Below are 12544 nucleotides of genomic sequence, written 5' to 3'. Positions count from 1 at the left end.
GAGAAGACGGTTTCTTTGAGGCACATGGTTCTTTTTGCGTTTTCATCGGCAAGATGAATGGAATAGGTTGCAGTCAAATTTGCATCCTATACGTAACGCGTAACTCAATTCAACCTAGATCCTCTGCAAATCAATGGGGGGAAGCACGGCAACATTCGATAATCACGTGACTCCTACGGAAACGACTGAGCGAAACAGATACCATAAGAAGCGAGCTACCACGAGGGCAAAAATGGGACGGTAATAAAACAACCAGAATATCGAGTCAACAGAAAGAGAGCGGAATTACATGCTGGCGAATAGTCTGCACACGGCGTTGAATCTCTCGGATCCGGTTCTTCTCCGCCGTATAAATCCTACTGGTATAAATGCACCTCAGCTTCTCATTCTCTGTGATGTAGCTGTCTTCCGCCATCTCGCGTACTTTCGCTATCTTCACGGTGTTCTAAACGACCATTTCAAAGTCCCTTATTGGGGGGTGAATTCATATTGTGCGCGAGGGAAGAAAGGATTTCCACTGAAACAACTGAACCTCGCAAAAAGAGACACCGTATACCGTCGAACGCAACGCTCTCTATAGACATGACCAAAGGGATAACCAAGTGAGTGTATGTGTGTGACCAAAACGAGCTACAATAAGCGAGAAATCCTTCCTGGATACTGCCCCAAAGAAACCAAACCAGTGGAACCAAACCATAAAACTAGTTTCGAACGAATGTAGGCGTTATGTAGGGCAATCCTGTGGGACTTACGTAGTTGCGCAGCTTCTCCTTCTGTTCACGTTCGAGGTTTTCGCGACGTTCACGGGCCTGGTCCAGTTTTCCCTGGATCTGAGTCTCCAGCTGCTGAACGCGTTCGGATATTGCTTGGCGAACGCGAGCTGCTTGTTCCTCCTGTACATTTGTTAAAACGATCTCTAATTTTCTATCGAGCAGAGGAGACAATTACACTTTGTTGATTCTACTAACGTGTTCCTTGAAGCGTTCCAGCATCCTCTTGATGTTCTCATCGCGCTGAGCAGCGGCGGTCTTCAGCTTCTCTTCGACGGCGAGGCGGACCTCCTCGGTTTGCTGTTCGAGGCTCAAACGGCTCTTCTCGACACTCTCAAACTGAAAACGAAACAGAGATAAGTTCTAATGATCCTGTCGGATGTTGGAGTAGTTTGAGAGGTATCTAGCTTGCTGGCTAACTAACGTGTTCTTTCAGCTTGTTCTTCAGCTCGGCGATGTGCGCCTCTCGTTTTTCCACTGTGTGGTTCATCTTGGCGTCCAGCGACTCGCGGGTCGCGGCGATGAAAGCCGCGCTAAGTTCATCTTTCTTGCGAGCTGCCTCCTCAATTTTGCTGAGCTTAGCGGCAAGGGCGGCGAGCTTATGAGCTTCCAGCGAGAGTCTTCTCTCCTCCGCCGCTCGAAGCTTGTCCTCAATGGCGACTTGTTGAGTCGGACTCGTCTGTGGCGGCGACGGGGCTCGCTTCGGCACCGTTGGCTCTGCCAAGATCACCTCGTAGCGTAGCCCACCCTTCGACTTCTCTTGGCATCGGATCTCGGTCGCTATGGAACACCGACGTCAAATCAATCGAATTCTAACGACACCCCTACTCGATGTCTAATTAAATCAACCTGCTAATCCCTACGACACCACTGATAACTTAATTTATTCCCCGGATCGATTTCTCCGACGTTCTATTTCTCGGGATTTAAAATCAAATTGCTACTACTTCTTGAAGAATTGATTTCTCAGTTGCGAAAGGAAATGTGCTTTCCGCTTGGACTATATTGGGTAAGTGTTTCAGTAGTCAGCCATGTTCTGACCGAATATAATAATTTGTTAGAAGATATTTATTGTTAAACAATTTGGATAAGTGGACTGCGAATTTTATGCATTTGCGGCAAGAATAAAAGAATTTAAATATTGCATCTAAATTTCAATTCCTTAGTCGACAAAGCATGAACGGATCTAAAATCGTTAATAGTGTCCACACTCGAAAGGTTAAACTATGAATACCAAGTCCCTCTGTCTCCATTATCTTTCAATTAACGCTGAGAATTCGTATTTAGCGTAAAGGTCCGCAGTCCAGACAATAATTAATTTCTCGGAGATGGAACGTCGCTCGAGCGAGCAACGGCTATTACCGAGGCGCCGAGACAGAGTCTCCCCGATAAATCAGCGGGGCAATTACAGGCGGTGATTAAAAAGCATCATCGGGACAATCTATTTCCTTGATCCCCGTTTTATCCCGGCGAGTCTAGCCGAGTCGGTTACGGAAGTATGACTCAGAGAGACGCGAGAAGGAAGGATCGATCAGCCCTCGGGACGATTGTCTCTAGGCGCCACGACGTCTAGCGTCTGCACACGCACCTTTCAGCTCGGCCACCCCACACGAGCAACGCCGTGGCGAGAGAGAAGGAGCATGTTCTCCGACATATTCGCGCGGTGTCTGTCGATTTATAATTCACCCGGCGACATATTGGCGACTGTTCGCGCGGCGGCCAGAGTTCGTTGCACCTTGCGGGCCACGAGCGTACGCTCGATTCTCGGAAAATCGAGGGTCGATTCGATCGGTCGGCAACCCCCCGATTGCGCCCGTTTCTCCCGTCGTCGATCGATTTTTCCGAAAAAGGCAGACGGCGAGGCTACCTGTTCCAGCGGCGCCGTTTACCTTGACTTTGCCCGATCCGGCGGCTTTCGGATCATCAACTTTAACATCATTGACGGGGAGAAAAGGCTCGTAGCGACGAGGCGTATAAACTCTCGAGGGCGATTAAGCGCGCGCGGCTCGATCACGGCCGCGTAATGAGAACGCAAGTGCAGGGGCTCGTTAATTACAAGGGCGGATGGAAAAATAGCGGCGGGGCGCTCCGTGTGTGTACTCACTGATGAACTTCACTTTCTTCGGCTGCTTGGTCCGCGGTTTTCCTTTGCCGCTCGGCTTCTTGAAGGGCGCGTTGCCCCTTCTATCACCCGCTTCAGAAAAATTTAGAATCGATCAGAGAGAAAGAGAGAAAAAGAGGGGAGGGGTTCGTGTATTACCGTTGGGGCCACAGGGAATACAAGGATCGTGCTTTAATTATCGGGAAATCGATGCAACCGTCTACTCGCTATCGGCCGGCTACGGTGGCCATCTTGGAGGCCGCACCCTGATCGTTTTGCGGAGGTTTTCCGTGGATCACGTGCGTGACAACCACCCTCGCGATCCTCGCAGTCGACCAGATTTAAAGAGATTCATGAATCAGAAGCCCCGGGAATTATGTTACCGTTTCTAGTTTCTTTGATCTCGTTGGCTCTTAAGTTTTACGATCGAGTGGAAATAAGACATTCGTCCGTGCCTGCCGGCTCGGCGAACGATCCGCACACATGGCGGTGGCACCGCGGAGGCACAAGTGCACCATGAGTACCGATTGGTGGACGGCCGAGAAATTGATCGAACTGCAGGTGTCTAGGATAATACGATACCAGCGTGGTATCGACCACCGTCGACTGCGGTGAAAATACGGCTGCCATCAAGTTCGGGGAGCGTAATGCATAGGCTGCATGGCCTTAGAACGAACATAAAACACTAAGAAATAATCCTCTCATCAATACAAAAATTACTTGAATCATATCATTCAAAATCTACGAATTCTCTCTTTTCGAGGAGAACTTAACTAGATAGAATTACGACTCTTTCATGCACGAAAATTAAATCAACCGCGGTGCCGGTATTCATTAACAGACTAAGTAATTCAAGACCAACCTGGGTACTTTAAAAATCGCAACCACCGATCGCAGCCAAAACTGAGCAGTAACCGAAATTAGAACTCAAGTTCTATTGTATAAGGAGCCCATACCGACCGAAGCCGTCTCAAAAGTTGATCTAGCAGGATCACCTGGAGTGATTTACTGCGGCTCCTCCCTTTGGAACCACGTACTCGGTTTTGCCTGGATCGTGTTGAAGGCCGATCGCGGAGAACGGTTGCATCTCGTGTAGGATGGTGGAAACGTCGTGTTGGAGGACTCACCTACGAGGCCCAAGGGTGCCTTGCAGCTGTGACAGAAGCACTGCAGCACTGAGTCGCGCACGAGACCGATCAGCATGTTTCTGGCGTGTTGGGTCGGACCGTTTTCTCTCCGTTGGCCGAAACCGAAAAACCGAAAACGAAAGGAGCTCCGCGCGAAGAAGCGGCCGGGGCGCGACTACGACGGGGGGAGGAAAGGAACGAAAAGGAAAAAGCGGTGAGATGTCGGGCGAGAGGACACGTCCGACTGGCGATCAGGAGGGCCGGAAGTGGCTGAACTCGTATCTGGGGCGGTGGCTGGAGGGCGACTGATCCGCACAGTGCGCCACGACGCCCGGCGTCGCTCAATATCCACCCACCGGCGCCTCTTGCGCCCCGTAGCCGCGGCGGACACCACCCCTTCACCGTTTCGAGCAGCCTACCCGACGACAAGCCACCCTTCCACCTTCCTCTGCTAACCTCCAACCTCCAACCTCCACCTCGGAGCAGGCTTAACATGCCTATATCGTGGACCCGGCTGCCGGTCTCTAGGCACGTGTGGAAGCCTACGCGGAGGCGTAAAATACCATCTGTCCCACCCCGAACACCCCGCCGAGCCTCTTACACTTTCGGCTCCTTTCTCTACCTACCCCCCCACAGCAATCCTCTGGCCCCCTGATCAATGGACGCCCCGCTTCTTCGGCGGAAGCCTCGCGAAGTACCGCAGCACCAAGACGTTCCGGCGCCGCACACTGGGGCATTTCGCCCGAAGAAACTTAATTTTATAAACTTTACATAAGGCGAATCATAGCGGCCCGCTTCTATGAAATGTTTGGCCTTTTGGAAAATAATGGCTCTCTAACGCGATTGTTTGCCACGGGATGAAGCATCGCCTGGTCTGCAATTACGCCGTAAATGGCTCCAACTTTGCTTTGTGGCAGCGAATTGAAATGAATAATTTACCCGGGTGTCGGGTACTTAAGAACCGCCCAGGGGGTTCAAGTATCTGCTCAATCTGAACCACCCTTTGGTCTATTATATTCGAATTTCTGTTTTTAACGGGGCGAATGTAATTGTGTGCACGTTTGAGCAGTCGCTCCAGTGAAAAGGGGCCAATTTAAAACACGAAAATAGAGGTATCGTTGATACATCCTGCCCTAGAGGGGCGCGCGAACACTCGTATCTGCTCGATCAGAACTACCCTTGAGTCCACTACACCCCCGCTGAATAATTGATGATATCACCGGTCGAAGATCCACGCGAGAAACTTTTGCCTTTTCTTTTTGGATGCTTGTGGAATCTGTAACGCCACGTGTGCCGATTATACTCCAATTCCGCGTGAAACTATCATCTGTTCGAGGGCGACTGCGCTCGGTTGTATAAGAGACCAGGTTCTCGGCCAAGTGGCTGATGAATGAGCTCCTTTACGAATTTCACAGTTTAACGAACATATTTACATATGTTAAGTCAGCCGGCCGAATGGAGATGTAATGGGAAATTATTTATTGTTGCCGATTCAGGTGGTCTCCCAAGAAGCTGTGAAACACTAAACTGTGAAAACAGCGGAATTGAAGATTTTTAAATACTTAGAAGAAGAAATACCTTGCGTCTCAACTTCCGTGTCTTAGAATCGACTTAGAAAATTGGTGTTCCGGGTAAAGATCCGCAGTCTATTAGGTTTCCGGTGAGCGTGAAGTAGCGCGGATAGATTTCAATGGAAGTTCACGGAAAGGAGACGTTAAAGCGGATGAGTCAAGCAAGGATCGTAATATTTTATATAGAGCAATCGGGGCCTAATTATACGTTGGCAGTTCGGAAGCTACGGATGCCATCTGTCCGACCCCTGCCACCATGGAACCACTTATACTTTTGGCTCGGCTACCCTAGCCAGATCAATGGACGATATCTTCTTAGAGCGATTTTCCGTGGAATTCCGCAGTTCGGAGACGTTCGCAGTTCGCTGAGTCACGCGAAAGAATGGCAGCGAAATCGGGGATCATCGATCGCCATTCTACACACGGAATTGAAATCGTACCTCGTGTCTCGACAACGTTTTAACTATTTGAAAAATACGTCTTTCGGGGGTGCTATTTACCGAAAACTATCGTCCAATTCCGACTGCTCCGATTCGGGCTGGCAGCCAACTTTCTGATCAATGGACGCCTATCTCTGCGGAACTCCGTCGAGTTTAGCGCGACTCGCTTTTGTTCGACGTTCTTAGACGCTACTAGAAATAAGAAAGTATAATGGAAGATTATAGTATCAGTGTGTAGCCTAGTCCGAGTCCTAATAGCACGTTCCAACTACTCGATGGACGATTGTTGCTGTCGGCTTATTGATTTTCGAGTTTGCGAAGATTTTACGTAACCGTGGCCTATTTTGCGAGGCACGTTTTCTGCAAATCCAACCCTTCTTCTCAATCCCGAATCTTCTACTCCGTCTGCTTACGTCACCCAAAGACGCAATGTACGAAATGTCAACTTCGCAGTTGACATGCCGGAGGCCTACCGAAATCCTCGAAGCATTGCATCCGCTGTGCCAATATCTGCGCTAAGCACGTGCACATGGACCTAGTGGCGATAACCGGGTCCAGCTTGCCTTCTTTAGCAACCCTCTAATCTTTCTCTCAAGGACAGATACCTTCACCTACCTACCAGACGCCAGATGTTGAACCTTTAACCGGGTACGACCGGTTAATTAGTTCGTGTCCGGAGTCCTTCCATTTCCTTCTTGATCCAATAAATAATTCTTTAGGCTCATTTCATTTTAAATACAACGCAACATCAAAACAATATTGATGTTCGTCTCCTAATTGAAAAGTAACCCGGTTAAAAGGATAAACGATCATGTCTTTTGCGTGTTTCTGGCCAATTTCGGAAATGCTCCCGAGGCGAAAGCGCGTTCATATTTCCCCGAGCAGAAACGATTGCCAAATTGGTACCAAGGTCCGAAGTCCAGACTGCATTATCGAAAATGCAGAAGAGTGAATTACCAACAAATTTCCGGACGCCAGAATCACCCTGCATTGTCCGTGAGCGTGTTCCTCTAATTGTTTCGCGGCTCGAGCCACCCTCCGGAGGTCGGACCGGGCACAATTCAGCCATTGTCGCTCCCCGATTTCCTCCGAAATGGTTCATCAATATTTTTTCTTCCTGCCCTCCGCGTCTATATTTGCTCTAGATTGCTCTCCGCCGGAAAACTCCCGTGCTCTCTCCGGCACGGGGTTCATCCCCCTTGTCCTCGGATCTCTGACCTCCCCCATTTGTTTCCTTCGTCCTTTTTGGGGCGAATATTTGTACTCGCGGGGTTTTAATATATCGCGACATAGGGTCTGGATATGGGCAATCGCACCATCTCTGGTGGTTTTGTTTGGTTTGCTTGTAACAGTGTTTCGAGAAGTTTCGAATCTCTTTGCCGTTCCGTAAGAGATATGTAGGGGTGAAAGGCCCTAACTTCGTGAGTGCTCTTCTCGATTGCTGCTCATTAACCTTTATACATTTATACCAAAAATTTAAGAATAAACATAATGTTGTCCACTTATTCAAATCATTACGAGTCGAAATCAATTTTTATTTAACTCCTGTTCGTTGAAATCGACGAACATAATCGTTGTTATGTGACAATAAGAGATCACCGTCAATATTGACAGTGAAACGAGTGTCGAGGGAAACATTGTCGGTGATTTGAAAGTTTCGGCGACAAAACCGGTGTCGCGGAAGGGGTGTCGATGTAAACATTGTCGGTGATCACACACCAACGAGCCTGACTCGGTACGACAAGGGCTCGAAGATAAATAATTGAGGATCCTTTAATACAAGCGGTAATGTAGTGAGCCAATAAACGTCCCTCTAAATCTTCGAATAGTTACATCAAAGCGCATTAAATAATAATCAGTATAAATTTAAGTAGGGTCGCGACAGCCCCATTAGTTCAATTAACGATTAATATACAGAGTGCGACAGGATAGGGGTAGTACACAGCTAAGAACTGAAGGACACTCTTTATACAAAAGCGAAAGACATAATTTCCATTCGAGGCTTCCGTTAATCCTAAAATTTCCGATACGCTCGAAGGACTTCTAAACACCACCCTCCAAGAAACAATTCTATTCCACCCGTAATAAACGGCCCTATGGTTCAGAGAACTATAGGAACTACGCCTCAATTTTTCGAATATCTTACTCGGTAGTCGAGGGGAGCCACTTATGAAATTAGGGGTATCTACCCCGGTGGCGGGCTTGTAACTGTGCGCATGACGGTCTGAAAGTTCCGAAAATGGTATTTCAGGCTCCATAAATATGATCGCTAAAAATAGTTGCCGAGGCCGATTGCCCTTATCCGGTGGAACCCTTTCGACCCTGTTATTAAACGTCGACCGCTAGACGTTCACGGAAATGTCGAACGCCGCGAATACGCGAGAGAGAAAGAGAGCTTGCGATAGGGAGGGTGAGGTGTAGTGGAGAGAGAGCCGAGGGAATTCCGTCCTGTGTTTTCCGTTCCCGCGGATCGAAGAATCGCAGTGCCGGTACCGGCGTGACGCATTACGGGCGAAGGATACGTCCGCAAAGTGAATGAATCTTCCAACCTTCGGATCGATATCCGTGGAATATTTTCAGAAGCCGGCACACCGACCGGGGGAAACAGGAGGCGACGTTAATAATGCATTCGCCCCCTTTTTCCACTGGTCACGAACCGCGGCAAATTGCGCAGAAATCGGAACCACGGCGCCCGTTATGGTACCCGTCGCTCGAAACCCGACCGCATTGTTTGGCAACGGTTCCGGAGAACTTTTTCGGTAGCCCTATCACCTAGCCGTGCGCGAGGACAGTTTCCCTACCGGACAGGATCGTCCACTGAACTTATGGGAATCGGCTCGAAACCTAAGCTAGAACGCTCGAACACTCGACATTTGAGCCGGCTGCCGCCCAATCAAGCACGCTGAACGACAAACTAGGAGATCGATGATATTACGGACGTCGCGCTACTTTATATTTAACTGGGAACACAACGGTAAATGTTGCGTAGTGAATTATTTAAGACGTATGCGAAATTGCCAGCACCGTGCACAGAAGGGTTCGTTAGAATTTCAACTGTGAGAACAGTACAGCTGGTTGATCATCCTCTGAATTTGCGAGTAGCCCCATGACAAGGGTCAGAGTTTAAGGCGAGCTGATCCTAATTTGATCCCTGATCAGTATACCGTTGGTAGGCGACAAGCTGTCTGCTAGTCACAATTGGAGATTGGGAGATAATGGAAACTAGTCGTTCGTGAGCCGCTAGCTAACACAAATCTTCGTTATTCAAATATTATCAAGTCCGTTTTTTGTAATCTAACAAAAAGTAAAGGAAGTCAGCGGAAGAAAAGAAATCAGCCGGTCGGAAGGAAAAATATTTGCGGAACTCGATCCGGCAAGACGTTTAATGAGCTTCGCCAGCTCGTTAGATCTAATTGGATCTAAAGAAGCGTCAACGAAAAAAAAGAAAATAGAAAAGCCGTTGAGAGAGGTGGTCTCGTTCGACCAGGTAAAAATGCATCGTTTGAAAACGTGCTTTATCGATGTATACCCTTTAAGGCGGGAAGAAGAAGTTCAACCGAACGAGGGGAGAGGAGTGAAAGAGAGAGAGATTGAGTTTCTCTCTCTATGGAAAAACGGTGGCAGCGGCTCGATGGTATATCTTGCAGGCCGCTGGACAATCGGATTAACCTACGCACTTCAATGTCAACGTGCACAGAGGCCGTGTGCTGTTTGTTGGCAAACGGATAGGCGGTTTTTAGCGTTCTGTACACACGGTCGATTCTCGAACGACCGGTCCGTCGGGCTGAAAGGCCGACGCATAATGGACCGAGTAAGAAAAATGGACGTGACAATTCTGTACATTGTTTTCAATTTTATGAGAAGATTGTTTGGTTGCTTTAGCGCAAAATTAAAGCATTTTTTGTCAACATTTATGGTATTAATTAAAAATAGACGAAAAATTGTGTCACCCACATATGACCAACATTATTTTCTATGAGATTTTAAGGTGGTTCGTATGTATGTTAAATGAAATATCTGATTGTTCGAGAAAATAGGCGTTTCGTGGCAGTATGCGACGAGGCTTTAGTCGCGTGCTAGTGGTCGGCGCCGCGTTGAATTGTGAAATAGCATTATTTATCGATACGCGACACCCATGCGGGGCCCCGTTAGACCGGCCGCCGGCCACGGTAATGGGAGATCGATACAATTGTTTCGCATTGCGAAATTCCCGATCGCCGCGAAACCGTGCCCGATCGACGCGAGCTTCGATCAATCAAGACAGATCAATCGCTCGGATCTGTCCACTTTCTCGACCTTGGACAAAGGGTTTATCGTGTTACAGTCGGTATACTACCAGTCATTACTTCACGGTCTTTGTAAGTTTGTTATACATGTGGAGCGACAATTCGCCCTCTGTAATGTAATATAATAATTTCTTCTGGAGTTTTTATATGGAAAACGATTTTCAATTATCTTTTTTATTGGTATATAGTGTTAAAATACGGGAGAATATTTAAAAAGATTTTTATATTCACATCTCTACTGTCATGAACCACTTGGAGTGGCAGTACTCTCAAAAATTAAATTTTATTATTGCAATTGTTTGTTAAAAATCAATATCAACAGAATGGCTTATCGATTTCTCCAATCAAATGTAAAAATGACATTTTTTGAAATTGGGTCATTCCGCGAAAAGTTAGAAAACTTTTGAAATACAAATCTAAATATATTGTAGCCTTTACTAATATATCAGCATATCTCAAAGTATTTTTCTGAATTTAAAAACTGTTGATTATGAAATTAATTATGAAATTATAATTGTTTGATCAACAAGCCGATGAAACAAGCGTTCAAATGGTCGCAGTAGAAGCAGAAAAGTATGTAATCAAAATTATTTTAATTGTGATTAGATGGAACTGCGACTTATTTCCGGGGGTTGAGAACCACTGAAAGGCGTTCAAGCACTGCAGTCAAGTCAGGCTGCAGTTGCCACGGCGAAGTGCAGGCTGCACTTCTCCGAGGACGCCAATGGAGGGCTCTGACCTCTTCTCAGCAACTACTTTCTGCAGCCTTAGGGTGTGTTCCTACTGTCACCTAAATTGCCTTACTAATTAAGGATCCTTTGTCGCGGTGACTGCGCATCGGGATTGCCCAAAATCGCAATACGCGCGATCCTGCTCGCAATTCCTTTGTCCGATGCTATTTCGATACATTACTGATGACGACTTGGTATCCTGTCGCGAACAGCGAATCAATTCTTCAAGAAAGTGAACCGTTACGAACACGGCAATGGAAAATATCGTAGTATATACAAATAAATCAATCTATATATATGGTGGGGATAAATTAAATCAGACGAACCGAAAATTTGATAACTAATTTAAGATTAACGGAACCATCATTCACGTAACATCGGTAGCTTTTATTCATCAGAGCATATAGATATAGTATATGTATAGTTGTTTTATCCGTGTACATAAATGTCATCACTTACGTTCATTGCTGACAGGCGATTCCGTTGCAGTAGCCATTGCAGGGTCACTGGAAAAGAATACCTTTATCTCATGAAAGCCATACACGGACCGATCAGACGATTTTCATAAATTCTCGTTATCTTAAGTCTTATTTTCTACTCTATCTACTTGAAAATTTTTGTCTCGATACGTGAGTCCGCGACATTTGCGTTCTTCGAACAAAGAAGCCGGACAAAGAAACAATATTTACCTAGCTGTGTGGTTTCTCGAAAATCTTAACAATCTAATCAGCTAGTTATTGGAACACCTCGTTGCTCGTGCGAGAACGTACAAATGCGTTTTTTCTATTGTTTTTATCTTATCTCTAGGTAGCTGGAAGGTGAATAACGAATTACAATTAAATATGGCGCGCGGTTGTTGTTCTTATGTAAGGGGAGTGCAGCTGCAAGGAAGGAAAAAGGGACACGAAACTGACGCGAACGCTAGTTCGATGTGTAATGACACAGAGCCACGAAGGACACTGCACTGTTTGTAAGAACGGTCGTTTACCCGGCGAACGGGAATTCACGATGGTTTTTTCTATAGTTAACAAAACAGCGTTCAAGAAACTCGTTTGAACCGTGCTCTGGGAAAGCCAATGGCTGCGATTGACTTCTACGCATGATCACGTTCAAGAAAACATACCGCAGTCACGCCGTAAATCGAATTGCGGAAAACGCTGCGCGTTGATGCTAAAAGAAAAGGGGGAAATTGAGACACCGTTCTTTGTCTCGAGTGTCAACCGTAGAGATTAAGAATTTCGATACGAGACAGATGCATAAACGAGCAACCGGCACGGCGTCTCTTTGTTCGAATCGGTAGCGTCCCTATGTGCGATGCATGTCACCACCGAGTCCGGAGTAAATGCTCCGACTTACCTGTTTTTTCACCTCGGAAGAACAAAGAAACGATGCGTTCGGGATTACACGGTGCGTGTAGAAATGCTGCGGCAGGATGGATCACGTATACACTCGACAATAATGCAAGGAGATCTGAACGGTTGCTGGACTCGCTAGCTGCTTTTATTGCGACATACAAGT

General features: G+C 46.9%; 1 protein-coding gene across 4 annotated transcripts in view; it reads right to left on the bottom strand.

Moving 5' to 3' along the window:
- Positions 1 to 12544, bottom strand: part of Stai (stathmin) — a 15709-nt gene extending 3165 nt beyond the window's left edge. The window contains exons 1-6 of one of the 4 annotated variants that reach the window (XM_076435088.1): positions 12383 to 12544; positions 11486 to 11546; positions 1195 to 1550; positions 969 to 1109; positions 753 to 893; positions 290 to 445 (exon numbers count right to left, since the gene is read on the bottom strand). In XM_076435088.1, the coding sequence (XP_076291203.1) occupies positions 290 to 445; positions 753 to 893; positions 969 to 1109; positions 1195 to 1550; positions 11486 to 11522 (831 nt within the window). In that variant the 5' untranslated portion in view covers positions 11523 to 11546; positions 12383 to 12544. Of the gene's footprint in view, positions 1 to 289; positions 446 to 752; positions 894 to 968; positions 1110 to 1194; positions 1551 to 2874; positions 2965 to 3998; positions 4341 to 11485; positions 11547 to 12382 lie in introns of those variants that run through there. The other 3 variants (XM_076435087.1, XM_076435086.1, XM_076435089.1) reach the window with 3 other exon arrangements.

Source organism: Lasioglossum baleicum, chromosome 12 (assembly GCF_051020765.1).
Source record: "Lasioglossum baleicum chromosome 12, iyLasBale1, whole genome shotgun sequence".
In the NCBI taxonomy this organism is placed as follows: domain Eukaryota; kingdom Metazoa; phylum Arthropoda; class Insecta; order Hymenoptera; family Halictidae; genus Lasioglossum; species Lasioglossum baleicum.
Note: the sequence above shows the minus strand (reverse complement) of the source record. Positions and strands in the feature narration are given on the sequence as shown.